Raw genomic sequence first — 22692 nt, 5'->3', positions numbered from 1 at the left:
ATTTGTTAATTTATACAACTGGCTACAAAATTATGAATTTAGGTACAAATATCAAGATAGTTTATACATTCTGAAGGATCTCTATAATACCATAGCACCTTTTCAAAGGGTGTATAGTTAGTTTTAACATAAAGATGTGCTCAAATGACTGTACATAATATGAAAAACAGTCTAGACATCAACGGATCGCTCTGCATTAACACAGTTAACTTAAACCTTCATTTATTAAATGTGAGGCTTTCAACAATTAAATTGGAAACATAGCTCCGTTGTATTATTGGCTTAGGGTACTGAAGAAGAATTTCCATCTATATGGACTATCTAAGCCCATTGTTTTATTAAATAAAATATCGTTTAACGAGTCATCCACATAGTGGGCTGCAGTGACAGTTTGGATCTCTAGTTTAGCTTTTTACTATGATATTTTACCATGACATGAAATAAGGTATATTTTTAATCAATTATACTTTTAATTCAGCTTGGTTTAGAATCTTGAGATTCAGACGTAATATTTAAGACAGCATATTTTTGAAGAAATAACGTCAAACGTCAAACTTTTTGCAAGAAAGTAAACCGTTTTTTTTTTAATGTTTTAGAGCATTGAGGCAAATCCTAGACCGTTAGTTCAAATAAATTGACTGTAAAATTACACTATTGAAGCCCATTCACACCAAAAGGTATTTTTAATAATTCACGTTAGTTGTTTTTGAGGTCAAACAGTACACCATTGAAGTAAAACGGCAGAGTGTTATTTTAAAAAACTTTTATTTTTGTATACTAACATAGACAAATAGAACAAAATTTTAATTCTTTTTGTCTGTGCTAACACATTTTACAAGTGCAAAACAATATTCTATATTCTTTTTTTTTATTGAATTACAGTTGTCTATTTTATACTATTAGTGAATAAAACTATTTAACAGTTGTATGGGTTTTTGTGTTAGGTAATATTCGCGAACATTAAATTTATTTATTTATAAAAAACTGTGATGGATATCACAAATTGACTTTTGAAAGATTTTATTTTTTACAAGCGTTATTTTCACACCGCAGTCTTATACATTGTATTCTTTCACATTCCTCGCTTAGCTCGTTTTTTAATGAAACATTTTGGCGAAACGTTATTTAAACATTCATTAAAAAAATATAGTATATGAAAAGTCAGTTCAATGTGTCATTTCCTGCTTCCCTTCGAAGAATGTTACAGCATATATGTGAACTAACATAATAAAAAAATAATATAATATATTATTATTATTATTACATAAATTTAAATTGTACTAGTTCATATGATGTTATACTTGAAAATTTTTAGAGAAAATGTTATTTGTGTGCTTTTTGGTAACACTTATGATTAATTAAAATGGTTCAGCATTGTAGCCTCAATAAAAACTGTGTGTTAAACTTCATAACTTTAAACAGGGTACCTAACTGATATAATATTAATTTTGAGAGAAGAAGTTGATATTTTATAGTTCAAGAATTTATAAATACGAGTGTAAGAGTGGATGTAACTTTCCGGTTTATTTTCCAACGCGATTACATTAAATTACCAACTTAACTACTTAATTTTCTGTTTATAGAAAAGTAATAAGTTTTAGAATTGAATTTTGTCGGTTAACTAACTACCAATTTGTTTTCCCACCGTCCGGGCACAGGCTCCCGGGCTACAAATAACGCGGGCAACCTTCGCGCCAAAATTAGCCGCGTGCGGCACCCACAACCCAAGATGGCGTCCGAGTAGGGTTACATACCAATGGTGCCAACCTCTGAAAACATTAACCTGTTTTACTAATTATAATACAACATTCGACAACATGTATATGTTCGTGGTATAATGTTACTTTGCATAAACCTAGCTGACATATTGTGTATTTATTGACACAGTAATACCATGTCTAACAACTGCATTTATGAAAAATAATTAAATGACGCGATGGCATAAAATAGTTTTATGTTTTTTTAATTCATTTTCTTAAAGATATTAGTGATAAACTAATGTCCACATTGTAATTTTATTCAGACTGAATTAAATGGGACAAAATTAATAATTAATCATGTTGATTGGTAAGAACAAATCAGGCCAAATTATGTCAACAAAACTGAAGTCTAAACAGGTTTTGCTCATCACCTTTTAAACTTTAACTAAAGGCTACCCTTACGACTGTTTAAAATTGGTTTGGCTACCAAATTACACAGGATATTGTTAATTTTAATTCAAGAAAGAATCAAACTACAAAAGTGGTTTTAAAAATTATAATTTATAATGTTCTGCCACTTTAAAATCAGTTTTTCGATGTTCAAAATCTGTAACATTGTGAGATGACGTAAAATACTGTATACTATTTGTAGAAACAATAAACAATAATATAGTTTGTTCCTATATGGACCATTTTTCTCACTAATATCATTGACTATACATAGAGTATGCTTCCCATCCAATGTAAAATATTGAGGCCTAAAACGAGGTTGCAATTCGTTGAGATGGTCACCAACTAATGACAACATTCTTTGTTAAGTGATAAATCAATAAGCTGTTGGCATGGATTTTAATTAATATTTACTCCATTACACAACTAATACTCAATGCTAGTACCCTCAGGTGAGATGGGCCAGGATTTCATCCATTTTCTTGGCTTCAAATTTTTACATTGGATGGGAAGTCTATGTGAATATTAGATTTCTCTTTCAATTTTACAAAAAATGTCGCTATCTATATCATATAACGCACGTTCTTGGAAAACTACATGACCTAGGATGTGGAAAAAAACATTATTACACCAATAGTGTTATTTAAAGATGTTTAAACTCAACTTCTTGTTTCAGGACCATCAGGCAAGGACACAAGACAAACACAACATGCTTCTTAAACAACATTTGGACATGATTGGCAGAAACGAGCCTGTACAGCGGAAGGCCAGATTCTGGCAATCCTACGTCAGGGCACTGAAAGGTATCTTAACCTGTTGGTTCTTCATTTCACCCCTTTGTGTGAACTTTATGCTAAGTTTAATCCATATCTGTTGGGACAGATGATATGATTAGCTTCAGAGACAGCAAACATGTTGTGGAAAGATAACTCAAATTTAAATGTATACTTTAGTGTAATTTATAAAGGATATAAATATAATAATATTTAATCTGTATAATTTAAAAATATAATATAAATAAATGTTTAGAAACTATTGATAAGTCAGTTTATAAAATGGCTACCATTCAAAAATTATAATGTGCATATCTGAGTTGAGGATCTTGAACAAAAATTGTTTGAAATAAACCTAAAATTGATATTTAGTAATTTTAAAAGTCTAGTATAATTATTACCAAGCCTATCAATATGATTTAGAATCATAACATATAGTATATATTATATAATATAGTTATTTTCGATTAAAATGCATGCAAGCGACATCCCATGTCAAATACTTTTTGGAACAAAGAAAATCAATGCCTAAAATTAAACTTCAACTAGCTATGTACTGGTTACAAGTCCTACTGGTTATCAGAAACAAAAACAAAGGCTTATCACCTTCTGATTCATTTTAGAGAAGTTCTGCGTTTAATGTAGCTAATGCACTGGCATTGTGAAATTTTCTAAATTTTTGTATTGTTTGTTTCTTGAACTGGCAATATAAATTAATACTTTTTCTTGTTAAAACAGAAAAGACCTTCACAAATTGTACATGTAAATAATTCATACATATTAAAATCTTCTGAAGTTCTTATTGTAAAACATGTTTCCTATTGCGCAGTATAATAAAGAAATGCACGTTTTTCCATGGCAGGTATTATGCCTATGCATCTATGTATACAATCAACAAGAAAATTAAAATGTATGTTAACTGACTTAATTAAAGATCTGCCCGTAAGTGGAAGAACAATAACATTATAAAGGGAAGTTCGAAACTGAAAAGTATACAACCAAGTGTGTTGTCTGTACAAACAATCATGGTGTTTTGGTGTTTGAATCAATAATATGCTGAATATTTGTCTATGAATAAACCTAAAGACAAAATTAAAATTTACTTCTTGAGAAATTGTTTGAAATAACTAGTGTGTTGAATAATATATATTTTTAACTGCAACCAATATGTTATAACTTTTACAACTTGATGTTTTTTAACACGTTAAGGGTTTTTGAAAATTAGACTCTCCTGCATTGTTTGTTGATTTTAATAATTTTGATGCTCTCAACATAAAATGATTCTTACCAAAATTGAAAAAAGTAAGTCAATAGGGGAAAGCACAATCTAATCTTGTATTTTTCAGTAAAAAAAATGATATGGTGATATGTTTGAATTGTAAAAAAATAATAGAAATAAAAATTTAAAATTATATAAAAACATCCATATAAGTCTGTTTATAAGATATTTTCTGCTTATTTCTGGGCATGAGGAAACTATTATCAAACAGTGGCAACTGATTATATTAATTAATTATTCAAATAATGAAATGAGATTGCAATAACATAGATTGAATTACAAAACTAGGCATAATTTACCTAAAACTTTACTTAAAATTACAAAATCAATCATATATACAAACTTGTAATTTTCTTAGAAATATTTTAATCATCATTATATAATATTATAACATCCTGTAAGGGCAATCAATATTCATTAGGTATAAGGTAAGTTATTTTTTTGTTTTCTTTAAACATGAACATTTTGTATTTTTAATGGTACTAAAATTATGTGTTTTCTGTCACCTATTTTTGTAAGTTGTTTTGAAATCACTGAAACTACTTTTACTACCAAATATGATTTTTTGTATTTCTCAATAAAGATACACATTTTAATGTTAATTTTCAATTGAAAATTAATTACAGTTCACAATAATGTACAATCCACTCAACAAAGATATGTAGAACGTATTGGTTCAGACCACCTAAATTTTGGCAACCATTCTTGAGAAGGAGTGCTTGGCAAGTTAGCACAGATTCTATTTGTAGAACGTTATCTGTATCATTCCTAACTAATGTTCAACTATTTTTTCAGTTTATTTTCTACTTCTCACCAATCAGAGTGAAGCATAATTAGGTCGATTGCACCACTTAGTTAAACCTTATACATAGAATCAATTACTAATAAACTAGTTTCAGTTATAAAGAACCATTTTGTTTTTAAATATTTGCTAGGACCTGAATACCAATATTTAGATATGTTAGAATGTTAAAAACATTGCTTAAACTAACAGAAATACAAAAAATTGAAAGAAAATATAAGTATAAATTAAATTAAAGTTTTAGGATTTATAATGACACACGTGTTTTAATATTTACTTATTAATAAATATTTACAAAGAATTTAATTCATAACTAGTGTAGACTTTTTTCCAAAGAATTGAGGAATTTTTTAGATTGAGTCTTTTGTGGCGATTCTATACTAAAAATTGCTTAACAACTATTTTCTTTTTTCCGGCAACATTTTTGTACCCAAAGATTACAGATATAAACTCTGCATTAAAATTTTTATTTAAAAAGAGTGTACCGTTAGAACTTTCCTCTTAAAAATTGTTCTACATCCAAAGCTAAATACTTCACATTTCACCAAACTTAGATTGAGTCAGAAAACATGTTTCTACAAATTATTAGGGTGTGTAATGACAGTTTAAGGATTTTGATGAAATAGGGGAGTAAATTTAAGAGAATAATAAACTTAAATAATCATTCTTCAAATCTTCTTGGATTGTTAGCACTACAAACGTAGTTCACACTAATCTCTATCAACAAACCTCTAGGTAGAGTACCATAGAATGTTGTGAGTTGACTCACTCCCAATTCTCTTTCTAGGCACAGACGACATGAAAGCTCCAGAACTCACGCACTACAGATCCCCTAGGAGTGTTTTCAGGCCACTGATCAGTGATTACCCGACATGGCCCTCCAAGTCCATATACGACGACCCCATCCACGCGGGCGAACGTATCCTTACTCCCGGCTACCGATACCAACCAGTCTCACGGGAGACTTACGGGATCTCCCCCCGCCCCATTTACGCCCATCACTTCTCCAGCCCCAGATTCGGCGCGGGCCACTAGGCCGACACTCAGAACCGACGTCTGCGAAAAGAACTGTTTGAGAGTCCGTTGCGAGAATCGCCCCCCGCGGTGATTGGCTCTCGAGAGGGCTTCGTCTATTCCCGGGCCCACCGACAAAACACTACCAAACAGTAAGAAATTCGCTCAAAATTTTAATTTCAAATTCCCACAAAACGGAGAAACAGTTCTTTTCGCGGATGATGCCCGACGGACGTGTAGTGTTTTGTTGTGTGACAGACAAGCTCACTCGAAGCTCTTGAACTGAAACCTTTCGATTCGAGTGCCCGTCAGTTTTGTCTTGTGCCGAGCGAATGTGTGGATTGGAATGCCTGTGCAGAGTGGCTAACAACAATCAATATGTTATCTTTTGTAAGATATACCATCTTTTCTATGGTTAATAAAAGTTACCATTCAACCTGTTCCTGACTTGCGTTAACACGATTTATTTCATTAACACCTCTAAACACAATAATCGACTTGCCCGTTTGGTATCTCATTCATACGTTGTATAACGGTGTAAAATAGCTAGATGAAGTCAACATTCAAACTGGTCAAGCAAATTTCAAAGGAAACCCCCTTGTAATACTTGAATAGTAAAAGAAATTGTTTAAAATATAAATATTTTGCCTTAATTACAACAAACACAGTTGACACTTTATCTCCAAATAATTTGACCAAATTTTGATGAGACTTCAACTGGTCGAGTTTCAGCAAGTCGTTTGGCTAAGCATTCCCTAGCATTGCGATACTAGGACCTGTATATAGTGTGTGCTTGAGCTAATGCTAAGGAATGGCTAGCTAATGTGTACCTCCTCTAACAACACCATTCCTTCCCTGACTTAGAACTGAGTCGACAACCATTGCTTTACAAGTGTTACTCGTAGAATACATACAACATAGAAGTTAATTGAATTGTAAGCTTATGAGCAAATCAGAAGTGTAAAAGATTGATACATATCATCTATTAGTTTGCCTCAAAACCTAGTAGAGGCGAGCTTGATATCCTAGTATATGATAAAATCTTAAGCTTATAAAGAAATTCGTTCTTGAAATGTATCCAAAATATTATATAAATACTTTGAAAGGGAACAAATTAACTTCTACGTTGTATGGGTTCTTGAATCAAGTCACAATGGTCTATCTATTGAAAATTTAAACTACTTATACCCAAATTCTTTAATTTGTCAATCACAATCAAACATAGGAAGAGTCTTTAGAAAAACATCTTGCAAGAGAACTTTAAAAAGTGGATTAAATAATTATATGTCCTCATGCTAAATTTTAAATAGATTTTGACAATAAAGTGCAGTAAATCTTGTAACGAACAGTTGAACAATCTTATAATGACAAATTAAGTTTAACATCAGTTGCATATTTCGTCCGTGTCATCAATGACTGTTTCTATAAAGTCATGAACATAATGAGATAAGAGAACTTACTTAAGTTGAATTAAAATCTTTCGAATGAGTAGGATTACTGTATTTATTTAAAACTTGAGTCTCCATTATTTTTGAGAAAAAATACAAAAAACACAAAGATTACAACAACTGTTGAAGATTTTACTATTCCTCATAAAAAAAAACCAGAAATAACAATATGACAGAAAATGAATCATTCTAAGAATGAAAGAAGAAGTCAATTTAGTGATTTCAAATTAGGTAGTGATCATGAAAGGAAATTATGAATTACAGATTATTTGGGCCAAACAAATGTATGTTCTAGCACCAGAAATCAATTTATGAAATTGATTGCAAAAGTAAAATCTTTAGTCTTTTAGAAAAAATTATATTCATAAAAAAAGAACTAAATCAAAGAACAAAGAAACTGAGGGAAATTGCAGTCACCAAAACACAATATAAAACACTTTACTCAAAAGTATACTCTTGTACGGTTTCTAATAATAATTTTAAAATCTTCAATGGAAATTAGTCAAAGCCACACTAAAAAATGGCAAAAAAGTAGTTAGAACAGTAGATTAAGTGCAAAAGTGATGGTGAAATATTGAAGATAGAAGAAGTGGGGGAAGAGCATGTATGGTCTGCTGGAGTTTCAACCTACAAAATACATGTTTGGTACGTACACACAGATAATTATGTAAAGCATGGTAGTGATGTCCTGATATGCATGGCTTGAATAAAAAACTAACTTAACACGAACAAATCATAAAAGTTCTTCATCCTAGATTAGAAAAATAAACTAATGACTTAAGAAATACAACTCTTTCTGTTGTAAAAAATCTCAACTGTAATAATACAGAAATTATGAAAAAAATACAAAAAAAGACTATTTTTGACAAAATAAAAACATGCCCTAAGCACTTATAGTAGACAACTATTACTGAAATACATTTTCAAATACATATTAAAAAACTGATATTATTTTGTAGCTAGAGAGAATTATTTTTGTCTTTGGCTATGAATAAATATTTAAAAAGAAATTTACTTTGACCAGTCCAATTTTATTTATTTTAAATTGTAAGGAACATTTTCAATTATAATTTTTATTTGTATATATAACAGGAATGGCTTAATAAGCTTCATCATTAAAGTTAAAGCGCTTGCTAACAATTCCATTTTAATCCCAGCTAAACGCATAAACTAATATTGTGTGACTGAACTTGCGGGGCCAAAATCAAGTAGAAACATCAGAAAAATTATTAATTGAACATTTCTACATGATAAAAAAATGGAAAAATTCCGGGTAAGATCGGAAGCCGTGGTTAAGTAGTGCATGGCCTGAAAACGCTTTAGGTCACCTGGAAAACTTATGTCTGTAACAAACTTCTGTCTTCTTTATTTTTATACAGGTTACTTCAGCCCAGCCTGCAGAAAATGTCTTCTCTTTTACTCTTTAAACACAAATTTTACACAATCTGACAAACACAACCCCATGAGATTGAACCATACATTTATTTTTGTAAAATATTCTACAAAAATTGTTTTTACATCTACAATATTTACTCCTCTTACATAGGTTATTATTATGTAAACAAGAAACTTGGTGCAGAGCTTATTCTTTGCCAATCAATTCAATCCCCAAAAGTGGACTTCTGAAGAATACCATTCTTGATCATTTGAAATCTAAAACTTGGTATTTTATTAAATTTATATACCTGCACAATTTACCACGAAGAGAATGATTTTCATGATAATAATATATGATTTAAATACAATTTCAGATTAATTAAAACTTTTCAAGAATCTATTTCGATAGTTAAAACCCAATCTGCTACAACTTCACTCTCCACAACCCTACTAATGATGTTATTTCATTTTGATGAGTTGTATTACAAAATCTTTTTGAACATGATATACTTTTGTATAAGCAATATGGGGTATATAAAACTATAAATAACGTGATACCATACCTTAGAGTGATTTCCAATGATTAAATCCACAACTGAACCGTCTACCCTAATATACATACACAAAGTTCTATACAAAAGCAAATACAAACATATTTGTAAAATTCCTATTTTTTCTAGCAATGAATTAGATAAATATTTTCAATTAGTTTAAAAAGAGATAAAAACAAGGTATGTAATATTTTTCCTTTTTAAACTAGTTATTAAGATTTTAAATAGTTGTTTGATTAGTTTGAATTCTGTAAATAGATTGGGAATGCATTTTTGAAAAAGGGGGAGTTCTAGCAAGTTCTAGTTTGGTTTAGAAATTAAAAAATCTTTCCATAATTTATGGACGAATTGGCATGTGTATTTAAGGCATGGTTCCTTATGTCAATAGTTGTGAAAATATAACACAAAAATTTTAAAATGAGGAATTGTTAAACATGGAAATCTACTTAACAATTTCTGCATGTTTCAAGTTTATGAACTTACTGGTTTGCTAAACTTAAATGTGTCTTTTCGAGTTCCATGAATGTAGCTTTTCCCTAAATGTTTTTTTTTTTTTTTTTGTAGAAAATACGTTTTTGTTTTAATAGCTTAGCCCGAGTTAAAGCATGTCACTTTTGACCAACCGAAATGTTCTATTTTACACTGTCTCATTCATACAAATGCATAAACACTGAAGTTTCAATGAATACTTCCTCACTTCCCCCTTTTTCTTTCTTGAAAAAAATAGTTCCCTTACTTAAAATATTTGTAAAGTTAAAAAAAAAACTGTAAGACTACATGATATTAATTTTAATTGATAAAAAAACTGAACTCAATGACCATTATACGTCTGTATTATATTTATTATATTATTAAATATTTGCAAATTGTACAGCAACAATATGCAGCTTGAATACCAATTAAAAATAAATTATTGAAAACAAATATGGATTCAAATCCAACACAGTTGACATACCTACAGTATGTTATTTTAAAGTTCGACTCTTTCATGTAAATAATCCATTTTTGCATAATCTGAAACATGACGTTTTTACCACAATAATCTTTCTACGAACACAAACATCATCTTAAATGATTCAATTTAAAAAGTAGTAAATTTAACAGTTCTACAGTTTTACAGTTCAATTTAACTGTAGTTCTTTTAAAGCTATTGATTTGTTGTTGATCTTCTATGTTAATTATAATTGAACAGTCCAATATGCAATATTATTACTATTTAAAGAAACCTAATCATAAAGATTGTCAATACACGATAACAAAATGACAGTTGACAACTGTGTATGATATTTCAGGGTTGAATTTCAGATTTGAAGCTGAGCTATCTAGCAAATGACTACTTAAGCAACAATAAGCAATTTTTGGGAATTGTTAAATACGGTAAAAAATCTTAGAAGTCTTTAGATTGTGTAGAAAGTTAAAATTTTGGGTAATGGTTAGCTGGTCCCGTAATCCGAGGGTCGAAAAAGGTTGGGGCAATAAAACGACTCCACTGGTCCCGAGAGGTCCAGGTAGTTTTGGGGCGGCTAATCCAGTGGGGCAATGAGGCATGAAGCGTGATGTAAACAAACAATAAATACTTGCAGTCCTGCCCTCGGTAATGAATGGTGCGAATTTTGGAATTCCCTCGCCAGGTCATCATCCCATCGCGAAGCTCTAAACAATGCATCACTTCACTCTACACGTCAACAACAGCAAATACTTGCAGCGCTCTCGGTATCAAAGAATGTTGCGAATTTGGGGTTTTGTAGCACTCACCTACCATAAGGAGAAGTTGATAAATATACCTTTAAACATCTATGAGAGAAGTAAACAAAATTGAGTACAAGAGGTAGTACTGTAATAAGCAAAGTTAGTAGGGATATTTATGTTCAAAATCAAATGTTAAGGGGAGAGAAGGAACGTGGAGGAAAAAGAAGACTGTAGCAATGAAATACTTCATCGACAAAAAGCTAGAATCTCTTTCAACAGGGGAGATCAACCTGGTAACTTTTAACGAATTTCCCCTATGGGGAATAAGCTATTACCGTAGTACTCATGGTGAGACCTGGACCCGGGACCGATTTATTTTTTTCGTTATGAGGTCCCTAGAGGCAAAAAACACCATCCGTTCAAATTCATATATAACACCACACCGTCCGTTAGCGCGATAACTCGAGCAAAAATGTTCCGATTTTGATGAAATTTGGTACAAACGTGTAAACTTATGTGTGTTCGAATGAGTTCGCGAACCAGCATGATCGGACTATGGGAACAGGGGTTTATGGGGGGTTTTATGGTGTTTTCCCATTTTTGACCATAAAAACTTAAAATTTAGCAATTTCTTTTCAAACCATTTTGTAGAGCTTAAAAAACAAATTATTTAGTATATTAAAGCGTTATTATGCGCCTAATTGTTACGGAGAAAATTCCAAAAATCTGTTATTTTAAAATTCCCATGTTATTCTTATGGAGAATAAGTTAACTGTTGTAGTATGCTTGTTTATGAACATATTTTGATCAAATTTGGAAAATGCATTAATCTTCTTTATTCTAATTCCGTAAGGAATTTCTTGTGCACAGCAAAACTCTTTTATTTATTAACCGATTTTGATGATTGATGTGTCAAATTAAAGGGAATTATCTGCAGAAGTCATGGAATAATTTTTGTCACGCTCAGTTCAATGTGCTTCGCCCCACTGGACTTTAAAGTTTCCATGTATTTTTAAATATAAGTGAAAATTTAGTTAAGTTTATCAAACATATGATTCATTTACTTTTAAAAACACCTGTCCGCTTCATAAAAATAACCTCTTTCCCTTATGTCATTTTAATATTTACTTTTTCTGTTTATTTATCATTTTACTTTCAAATACAATGATGACTGATGAAATGGATAGATCACCCTTATGGCCAATGTTTAAAAAAATTTCACTTGCTAAAAACATGAGAGCTAATCCAATCGAATCAATATTATTGCTGAATGAATAGGGAATGGTCATGAGAGCTATCATAATGATCTTGGTGATTCATTGATACGTCTTCCACCACAATGTATTGTGAATGAAAATATCATTGACAAAATCTTCTGTGAAGGATTCTCTGAAGATGCTTGAAAAAAGACCAAAAATCATGCAATACTTTCAACAAAAAAATAAACATTGTGACAAAATAAATAATAAAATAGTTGAGCAACGAAATAATGACAGTCGAGTTTACTACTCAGTGGACACTTTGATTCAAGAAGAGCGACCAATTACATGCACCTGGTGAATTTCTTCACACTTTAGCACCAAGAGCTTAACCTCCTCACAAATCATGCCTTTAAAAATGTGTAATTGTAATTTTACTAAGGAATTTAAATCCACAAAAAGGACTGGTTAATGGAACCAGATTTCTGGTAAAGAGATGAATAACAAAGTCCTAAATCTTGAAATTATTACTGAAAGTTCGGCTATGGGAAGAGTTTCTCATTTAAAATTTTAAATGTAAGATGACAATTTTAACTGGTCTATCAGTCAGTATTCTGTAAGCCTACTCTGTTAGAACCTTTATTAAAACAGTATCGAGCTTAACATTTTTATTTATTGTAATTAAAAGTTTAGCTCTTAAAAGTTTTTGATTTTTTTCGTAGTGATAAGTTTAGAGTTAAAAGGTTATTTAAATTTGTTTAATATATTGAAATAAGTTAAGATTATTAACTGGAAACAACTAGTTTCATACTAAACTATTAACATAAAAAAACACATTGTTACCTTCCCTGTTGCAGCAAACCTAAGTAGGCATACTCGTTAAACTAATGTTATTTAAATCCTATACTCTAATACGAGCAATGTTTGCTTGCTTGCTTGCTTGCTTGCACAAAGATCTCGAAAACGGCTCCGACGATTTTCTTCAAATGTTGTAAATAGTTCATTTCTGGCCTAAAAACGAGTTTCATGCCGTTAGAACTGCCAACAAAAATCTAATTACGTAGAAAAATGAAACTGAAAATCACATTTTTTTTAACATTAGTCTTATGGGTTGCTAGGTATCCATGTTGGCTGAATTAAATAACAAGGAAAAAGTAAACAAAAGACTTGAAGTTGTAGCATGTGTTCATAATAAGCCAACTACCCACAGTATACTAGCAAATTACAAATACAGTACAAAAGGAAAAACATCACTTGTTAATATTGAGCAAAGATTATACTTAAGATTACTCGATACATTGTAGTCAAGGGTAGCAGTGCGAAGTCTAGTATCTGTTTATGACGAATACATTAAGGTATCTGCAATCCTAAAATGCTATGGGAAGGGAAGGAAACAGGTCCGTGACATAGGAAGTAGTGAAGGAAGTAGTAAAGGCAATCATAAAATGCTATAGGGAATAAATGTGAAATTTTTAAGGATACATTTTAGTGTAAAACCAATCAGGCAAATGGAAAATCGATTAGTCTGCAGGTTTGCTGCGGCGGGGGTGTTAAAAATATGTATCAAACGTTTCCTTACCCAGAGAGGTTTAGTCGAGGGGAATAGAGTCTGTAAATATAATTTTTAGTCATTTGTAATATGGTAGTTTGTTTGTAAAATCTTTGTAAGCATTCAGTTTGTCGTATTTTTCGTTTTTTCGTATATTTTATGAGTTTTTTGTTTTGTTATCAATTGTAAATATATCTTTTCTGCAATTTAATTTCATATATCATTGTATTTGATCTGGTTTTTGATCAATGTTTATGTCAATTTTTGTGAAATATGTTTTTAAATGTACTTAGTTATTATTAAATCGTAAATATTTATCTTTTAGCTGTGTGCCCGATCTACTCACGGGGATCTTATGGTAGTCAGTTGAAACCTTCCTATATAAAGAACAGCAGTTGGTTTGCATATTTTCAAATATGCTGGCCAAACTATTATATATAAACAAATACAGTATCCGACAGTTTCAAGTACAAAAAAAATGCGTAATAGAACTATAAGGGGTACACTTCCATATCTGTTGGCACAAACAACCAAATGAGTAATATTGATTATTCGATTGTTTAATTCGATATATCGTTTGGTTAGTTAGGTTAGGTTAACCTTACCTAACTAACCAAACGATACCATACCTATACTAAAAACCTACCTATACTAAAAACGATAGTATTTTAGTTAAAATAGTATACCTCAACCTCGCTATTAAACATTCAGGTTGGAAATTTCACTAAAACAAAGGTGTTCTTGTCCTGTCCGTAACTTACGGAATATAATATGCGCTACCAACTTATGAATAATTGTTTAGGCCTACGATCCCAAGAGATAGGCAATTGGTCTATTGGCTGTATGGTCCAGCGAGCAGCACATAGCGTTGAGAAGACACATTGGAAAAGCGATTTGAGCATAATCCGTAAACCTCTGTTACAATCACCCACTGCAGTTGTCACTTTACACTTTACACAACCACCATTGAAGTGCCGTCAATGAGTTTAAACCTTTTATGTAAGCTATTGGTAATGCTTATGTAAAAAATGTAAGTTTTCCAGCCATATAAAACACTGATTCAAGGCCTTTTTCCCGGTTATCAAAACTCAAGAAAACTTTTATACACAAAGAATCTCTATTTTCATTTACGGTTACCCCACAAATTATTGAACTTGCGATTAATTAAATCCGTTGTGTAAGGAAAAACTGTTTTAATCCAACTTGGTTTGGATTTGCTTTTGAAACGTGATCGGAAATGATTGCGGTATTTGTAAATAACATTAAATGTAAACATATCAGTGACATCTAGAGAAAAATAATCTTGATCCGAACAGCTGTTCGCTATTTCATAGATGATTATGTGATAAAAATTGGGAGATAACTTGACAAAAATCGCACAAAATTGGGTTTTTAAACGTCCGTAAGTTTATTTGAAAAGTAGTGAGGCCATATTTTAATAGCTAAAGACACTCTCGCCAATCCAGTGAATACATTAAAATGATTCGGATCTTGATTGGTACTCTCGTTATTCAGGAGAAGGCCGCGTAAATGGCTCTTGGGCCGTGACAGACGGAAGACAGGCAGACAGAAATTGAGATGAGACTTGTTTCGGCTTCTTTAATGTATAAAACGTAAAAATAACCTAAACATTTTTGATTCTGAGCAATGTACATACAAAACTCTAGTTTTATTTATATAGATTGTTTTAAACACATGTCTTTGTATACGGTATTTTTTCAGTTCTTTTCTTAACGCATTTGTATTTCATAATAAATATTTTCAGCATGAAATAATAGAAAATTATTCACAACACTGTGTATTAGTATCCTTAGGAATTAAAACCCAATGAATTCTATAACATGCCATATTACTGATACTCATTCGCTGAATCACCTTTTAAACACTTGAAAGTATATAAACATTAATGCTGTACTTTTTAATGTTACTGGTAACACTATCTAAATCTATCAAACACTCTCCAAACATGTGTTTTTAGAGACAACGAAGCACCTCAGGCCCCTTCCTCCTACTGATGAATGGAGTTAGTATAGTTTATTATTTGCATAATAACTGTATAGCTATACAGACACTAGCCGTAATCCTGTTAGACAAATTACAAAGGGGCTGCCGACGGGACCAGTGGAAGTGCGGATTAAGAGACCTTACTTGAGACTGGGACCAGTAGAAGTAGGGTACCTGGCTTACGGGACCAGTTGAGTCTGCCCCAAAATTTTTAATTCCGATAACCTATTTTTGGGTTGATAAATGGTAGGAATTTGACGGCTATTTTGGTTTGAAAAGATTTACAAAAGTCGATTTTAGAATATTTTGATTACCGTACTGCCATCTTAATACTTATAAACTGCAAATATAGCATACAAGTTCTTAAAATAATTGAGAATTGTTTTTTTACTCAATCCTCACAGCTACTGCCAACTACCTACTGATGTGGACATTTCCAATTTCCTAACTATTTTTTTCAATTAGAATTTTTGTTTCAGCTTTTGGTTAAATTGGGTTTGGTTTATCGTGGTGCTATTAAAAGGGGGCTTTACTGTCAATAAATAATGACAAAACGCTAGTGTAGACAAAATATTTTAATAGTAAAATCTGATTCCGCACTTGTAATCTCAATTTTTGTCCAGACGAGCCCCAATACTTGGCGGAGGACGAGTGGGACGCTCACGCCCGAAGACTGGAAGCCATCGACGAACTTCTGCCCCTCAAGTACCGCTACCCTCACTACTACCGCCCCAGCTCTGCCCGCTCGGCCAGTGTGCCACCCCCACCGAGGTCTGCCTCCGTGCCCCCCACCACTCTCCGAGCTCTGTCCAGGGCCCGCTCCACCACCCCAGCGCCACCGCATCTCCGAGACATCGTGGAAGAGAAGCCCTCCTCGCTCTACAGCTACTCGGGTAATGTCGACATCGGTGACTTCAAGTTTCCGTACCATTCCACCGCCTTCTACTCCTACGCTGGCCATGTCCTCTCCTCTTACTTGACTAATTATCTTGTCTATAAACACATCCACTACTACACCAATCCCGGCTCCACTTTGTGGGACATGCGTCACTCAGTGGCGTCCGCAGTGGTGCACCATTAATTTTCTTGCAGTCTTTGGCTCGCTTTGAATCTTAAGTTGCTTGGATGAATACTTTTAATGGAAGTTTTGACCATCTAGTTTTCTAGCAGTTATATTATTTAGAGACAACATTTGATTGTTTATTCTCATTTAATTATTTCACCAAGTACGTGGAAAAAATTCCCTAATATTGTTATTTTATTTTGTGTGTGTTTCTACGCCAATGGCAATTTTTTGGGTTTTGAAAGGGACCGGTCAAACCCCTGGTCTTGTTACTTGTTATTTTTTTATACTTGCTAGATAATGACATTGATCCGTGAAAAATGATTTGTTTTCAATGTTATTCCTTGACAAACTGTAAAAGATTATAAAGAGGAAGGACAATTTTAGTTTTCCGGTGTTAAAAACTACAAGTTAGGTAAACACTATAAAACCAACCACCCCTTATCCTTCTGTATATAATCCTACTTCAAAATTCTACATTCACTGCAACTTTATCTAAAACTTTATCAAAAGTGGAAACCAACTAACTCTACTTCCTTAGTGCTTTGGTGCTTCCACCTTTCTAACTGAACATAGTGATATTTTAATCTAAGACCTATTTAGTTGAGTTTTCTTTCCAAATGGTATTGCCGTTTACACTTTAAAGCGGTTAAGAGTAAAGTGATGTTTTGAATGGATGTTTACAAACTGTCACGAACTGTTGTCTATGGATTACGTCGACATTTAAGGCCAAAAACTGAACGAGTCTTCCTTCGACTCCTCGTTCTCAAAAGCCGTGACTTCTTATTCCAAGTCTTCCAGTAGCAGCAGCTCCAACACGATCACTAAGAGGACCACATCCTACATCCCGATCAGGTCTACGAGGATTAACTCTGAAATTATCCATGCTTACCTGGGCCGCAATGACGTCTATAACTGGCCAGGTTGGTTGCTAAGTGTTTGGTTGGTTTGGCTGCTCCTGGAGTTGTGAACGAAATCTTAGTCACAGTTTGGAGTTCCCACAGTTTTCTCAATGGCGAAATCTTCTTCTTGTTTTTCACTCGCTGTCAACATGTTGAGTGTTGTGTGTATCCATTTTCACTAAAACCATACATCATGAACTCTTCACTCTATAGAAACTTAAATTTAACAACTCCAATAATTAGAAAAATTTCACATTCCTGCACAGTTTGACTCGGGTTAGTAATGATTTTAAAAGCTTGATTTGTTTACTTTAGCAGTAGAATTAAATTTTTAAGTTTCCAAAATCCAAAAACACTAGATTTATGTTCCTTTTCATACACTAACAACATTATGAAGTTCTAAGATTAGGTGTATGGTAGGAAATAAGTCCAAAATTTCACTTTTGACCTTCAAAACTATACGTAAAACATGATATAATTTCAAAATCATATAATAAACGAACACTTCCATTAATCTGGTTTTCAAACACATAATCTGAGAATGTACCCATTTACAAAAGTTTTACCAATTAAATACTGTGAATGTGATAAGTTAACTTTAGTAAATGTGTGATTTTATGTGAACATTTCATTTCATGTCAATTCATTTGTAAACTCTTTCTGCACCCCACAAACAAAAACACTCATTTTACATTGCACCAGGAATGTTTGAGCCCTTAGATTTTTAGTGTCTGTGTCTTAGTTCAAGAACTAGGACGTCTTGAATGTAGTAGGATGAGCGGTACAACTTGGAACATTTTCAGTTTTTGTTTAATTTTTGTCATTCAACACAAACCAGTTTTAGTAGTCACATCATTGTACTGCAGTCAATTGTTTTTCTCTGTAACATATTATCTCAACAATCGTCTTGAGAGATATTTCTGTTCTAATATTCGTGAAACATCCCATCATATGGAACAGCTGTAGCCAATTTTCTATCCATTTAGAACATAAATGAGTCATAAAAAGAGTGTGCTAACTGTATAAATTAAATTTTTCTTTCTTCGTTTTTAAGACAATGATCCTAGATGTGACTTTAAAAGTCGCTATCGTTAATATAAATATGTAAAGCATGGACACAGCCATAGGTTGTTCACTTCCTTCAATAGTCAAACCAGTTTGTATAACAAAATCCTTAAATTGTAATATTTGGATTCTCAACTAGTTACCGTACTAGTGGTTTCGTGTTATGGTATCACAGTAAAACAATTGCCAATACTGAATCAGTTCCAAGTTACACATTACTCCGTTACTTACCTACTTTGTGATTTCCCCAAATTCATCACCAAGACGATGAATTTCCAGGCGAGCCCCTGTACCACCGGCCCTACTACGGAAGCTACGTGAGACGTCCTCTCGCTGAGCTGCTGGAGCCCAGCTACCACCTACCCAGGTCCAGAATCACCAGGGACCCTTGGTGGTACGACTACCCCTCCCTCAAACCCTACTCACCGTACAACCGCTACCCCTACACGTCCCTGCGCTACCCCTACTCCCACGTCAGCTCTCCCTACGTCAGCAGATGGTACTACTCCCCCTACTACCTGAGGGACAGCTACCTCTCCCCCATCAAGCGCACCTACCTGTGGAACTACCACCCCATCAGGCCTTTCTGTAAGTAAGGTAAGACTCGAGTTGAAGCTACGCTTGCGCTTCAGCTTGAGTTTTGCTTTTAGTTTTAAATTTGTTGAAGGTAGTGAAACTAAACCGAAACTAAAAAAGTGGCTTAAGTTAGAGCCATTCTAAACTAGCACTATGAGTGCTGCAAATCTTTCACAAGAAAAATTGTTTAACCGCTGCTCCCATTAATTTGTTCTATATCTTTGGTCATGCATAATAGTGTTTGTATGGAAGGCCAAGTGTGTTTTAGACCAGCTTGCAATCTAAAAATTACAAGTACAAGAGGAAACCCTACAGAGAAACCCCCAAAAGCTTCGCTCACAACCGGGGGTTCCTCTGATTCAGAATAACTCGCTAAATAAGAATTACTTAAAACGAGTTCCATGACTTGTCTTAAGCGATATCATTATTTTTTAACAAAATGCAAATATTTATTGTCAAAGACCATTTTTTATTAAGGAACAAATCTATGTAAAATTTGCTAAGTTATGATTAAATGTTACCTCTTCTCTTTATCCAAGATAAAAACATTGTAAAATCTTTATATTTTTAATTCAATACATTAAATTGTTTGCATCATTTCTCTACCTCATGTACATTTATTACTTTGTTGTAACCAAAAGAAAATCATTTAACTTGACTATGAAATATAGTACAGGTGTATATACTGCTGCCTAAACTGCCTAACTTATACTCTTATACTGACAAAATGTTTTAAGACTGAAGAAAAATTACTGTGCTAGAACTTAATAGGCCTACAACAAGAAGCAAAGCAAAATAATATCCGAATAATCACTACTTACCATAACTGTACCAATACAAATCGTCTGAGTAAAAGTTGAGTAGAGCTATGTAAGTTATTATCAAGCTAATGCTGAAAGATGCTCTTAGAATTTTACATGTAAATATGTAGCCTACATTGTAGAGTGATCTTGAAGCCAGCTTGCATGAGTACTACACAATGCACCTGCATTACTAAACTCAACTAAAACTCAAATTTTGAAATTATTTCACCACTGTGTCTGTTCCAGCCTACAGTTACTACTGGATCTAAGGACCTTCCCCTAACGAAGATTCCATCGGATTCGACCAAACGAAGGCTGCACGATTTCATGGGATTTCTCTTTGGTTTCCGTGATCAGATTCATCTGGGACACCTCTAGAGAGCCCCGCCCGCTCAGATGTGATGTGACGGCGCCGGCGGAGGCCAAAGAATCAATTCATGAAATCAAAAAGCTAATAAGGGATTAATTTTGGATAACGGAAGTTAGGAATAAAGGAAAAGAAATAAATTTAAAACTGCCATCACGTCTGTGAAATACTTTTTATATAAGAGCGCTTAAATTACCTTTGATAAAGTACTTTTTACTTCTCCCGATCTCGGATATTTAAACTTTCAAGTATAGCTTCTCCCGTAGGATTGTATTCGCTGTTGATAGTGTGTTTCATTTTCATTCATAATACTACCTCGCTTTACGGATATAATTATTGCATAACACTACGCTTTACTGACAAATCTACATCGAAATTGTACTAACGTGCGACATAATCATCCCTTGCGTATTCAAGTGTGGCTTAGACGAAAAACAGAGCATATGTTATATTTTTTGAGAATTTTGCTTCGATATATTTTTTGAGATTTCCCTTTTTCAAGAGCGTTTCGTTTACAATGCATTTTGATATTTTATACACGAATTTGCGTTTTGTACAAAACGTACCGACTGAACATCTTTTGCGGGCAAATACATGTTGCGATGTACATTGTTGAATGTTCGATTTTGTTGTTTCATGAAATATATTTATTTTTGAGATATATTTGTGTGTATTATTTACCCGAACCCAACTCTGTTATGCTGGTATGTGTTTCGAAAAAGATCATAATTTTTACTGGTTAATATTATCGATTTCCCAAAGTTTCCTATCAATATTATGTCTACCATATTAAGTTAGTTTCCAAATGGTTTATCAACATTGCATTTGAATTGTAGGTTAATACACGGTTATCGTAACGTCATACGATAGAAGACGGCAATGACGTAATGTTTGTCGTTGTGATCAGCTGCTTGTTTTAATCTTTCCTTGGAAAATAAAGAAATAAATACCTACGTCATTGCCATCTTCTATCGTGACGTCATACTTGACGAGCATTACGGCCTGTTTTTTTTTTTTTTTTATGTGGCCTTTGCTGTATGGGCTATTAATTAACAGCTGGGTCTAAGGGATAAGTCGGCCTTAGTCAATAACAAGACTACAAGATCGCGCCACTCATCCTATATCGCCATTCATACTTGGCTTAAAATACCTACTTTGTATGGTCACGATTTCATTGAAAAGTATTAAAAGTACACTAGGGTTCAAACTTACGCCCAGATATTCCAATCTTAATTGGTAATACGGTAGTGAAGGCTACAAGTTTTAAACACGTCATAAACAATTTTATAAATCCGTTCAGAGGTTTTTTTATTTGATGATAACCGGGACCTTTTATTTTCAACATTAAAAGCTAAGTTACAACAAAATTTGTTTAGCAAAACTTTGATACCCGACTCAATTGGAGTAATAGATATAGAAAGTTTGTTTTTTTGTTAGGTAGAGTAATTCTATGACTATCGACGGAATCGATACAGGTAGAGTAATTCTATGACTATCGACAGAATCGATACAGGGGTATGACTATCGACGGAATCGATACAGGTAGAGTAATTCTATGACTATCGACAGAATCGATACAGGGGTATGACTATCGACGGAATCGATACAGGTAGAGCAATTCTATCACTATCGACGGAATCGATACTCTATTTTCCCCTAGAATTGAGTTTTATATCAAAGATTCACAATTTGTTTGAATAAGTAAAGTGATAAAAATAAATAACGCTCCTTAGCAGTATCGTCAGGATAGTGCAAAGCATATTCTCACATATTAAATGTGTGTCATAATGTAACAAGATAAATCATGTAGGCCTTGGAAGCCTTATATAAATAAAATATAGTTACCTACTAAATAAAAATGTAGCTAAGTTACCTTATTGCGTTATTCTAGAATTATTGTTTTATATCATGTATATATTCTTCTGTATACCAACTGATTAGTTTATTGCAATTGTACTGAGAATGTTATCAAACTTACAATGTAACTAAATAAATAAGTTTAGAATTAAAGATTATTTCAGTTTATGTTGGTACGGTGAGGTTAAAAATTAAACCATTTTGTATCAGTCCATCAGCTATAT

The 22692-nt window shown here is 32.8% G+C and overlaps 1 protein-coding gene across 8 annotated transcripts in view; it reads left to right on the top strand.

Moving 5' to 3' along the window:
* Positions 1 to 21272, top strand: part of LOC128987657 (uncharacterized) — a 28758-nt gene extending 7486 nt beyond the window's left edge. For 3 of the 8 annotated variants that reach the window (XM_054408616.1, XM_054408617.1, XM_054408618.1), the window contains exons 2-6: positions 2827 to 2953; positions 16459 to 16728; positions 17627 to 17821; positions 19130 to 19453; positions 20491 to 21272. In XM_054408616.1, coding sequence (XP_054264591.1) covers positions 2860 to 2953; positions 16459 to 16728; positions 17627 to 17821; positions 19130 to 19453; positions 20491 to 20513 — 906 coding nt within the window. In that variant the 5' untranslated portion in view covers positions 2827 to 2859 and the 3' untranslated portion in view covers positions 20514 to 21272. Of the gene's footprint in view, positions 1 to 2826; positions 2954 to 5791; positions 6466 to 16458; positions 16729 to 17626; positions 17822 to 19129; positions 19463 to 20490 lie in introns of those variants that run through there. The other 5 variants (XM_054408620.1, XM_054408619.1, XM_054408621.1 and 2 more) reach the window with 5 other exon arrangements.
* Positions 21273 to 22692: the final 1420 nt, after the last annotated feature.

Source organism: Macrosteles quadrilineatus, unplaced genomic scaffold (genome assembly GCF_028750875.1).
Source record: "Macrosteles quadrilineatus isolate MER2022 unplaced genomic scaffold, UCM_ALF_1.0 Scaffold_2__2_contigs__length_208266976, whole genome shotgun sequence".
NCBI classification, from domain to species: domain Eukaryota; kingdom Metazoa; phylum Arthropoda; class Insecta; order Hemiptera; family Cicadellidae; genus Macrosteles; species Macrosteles quadrilineatus.
This window is presented reverse-complemented; position numbering and strand designations above follow the sequence as displayed.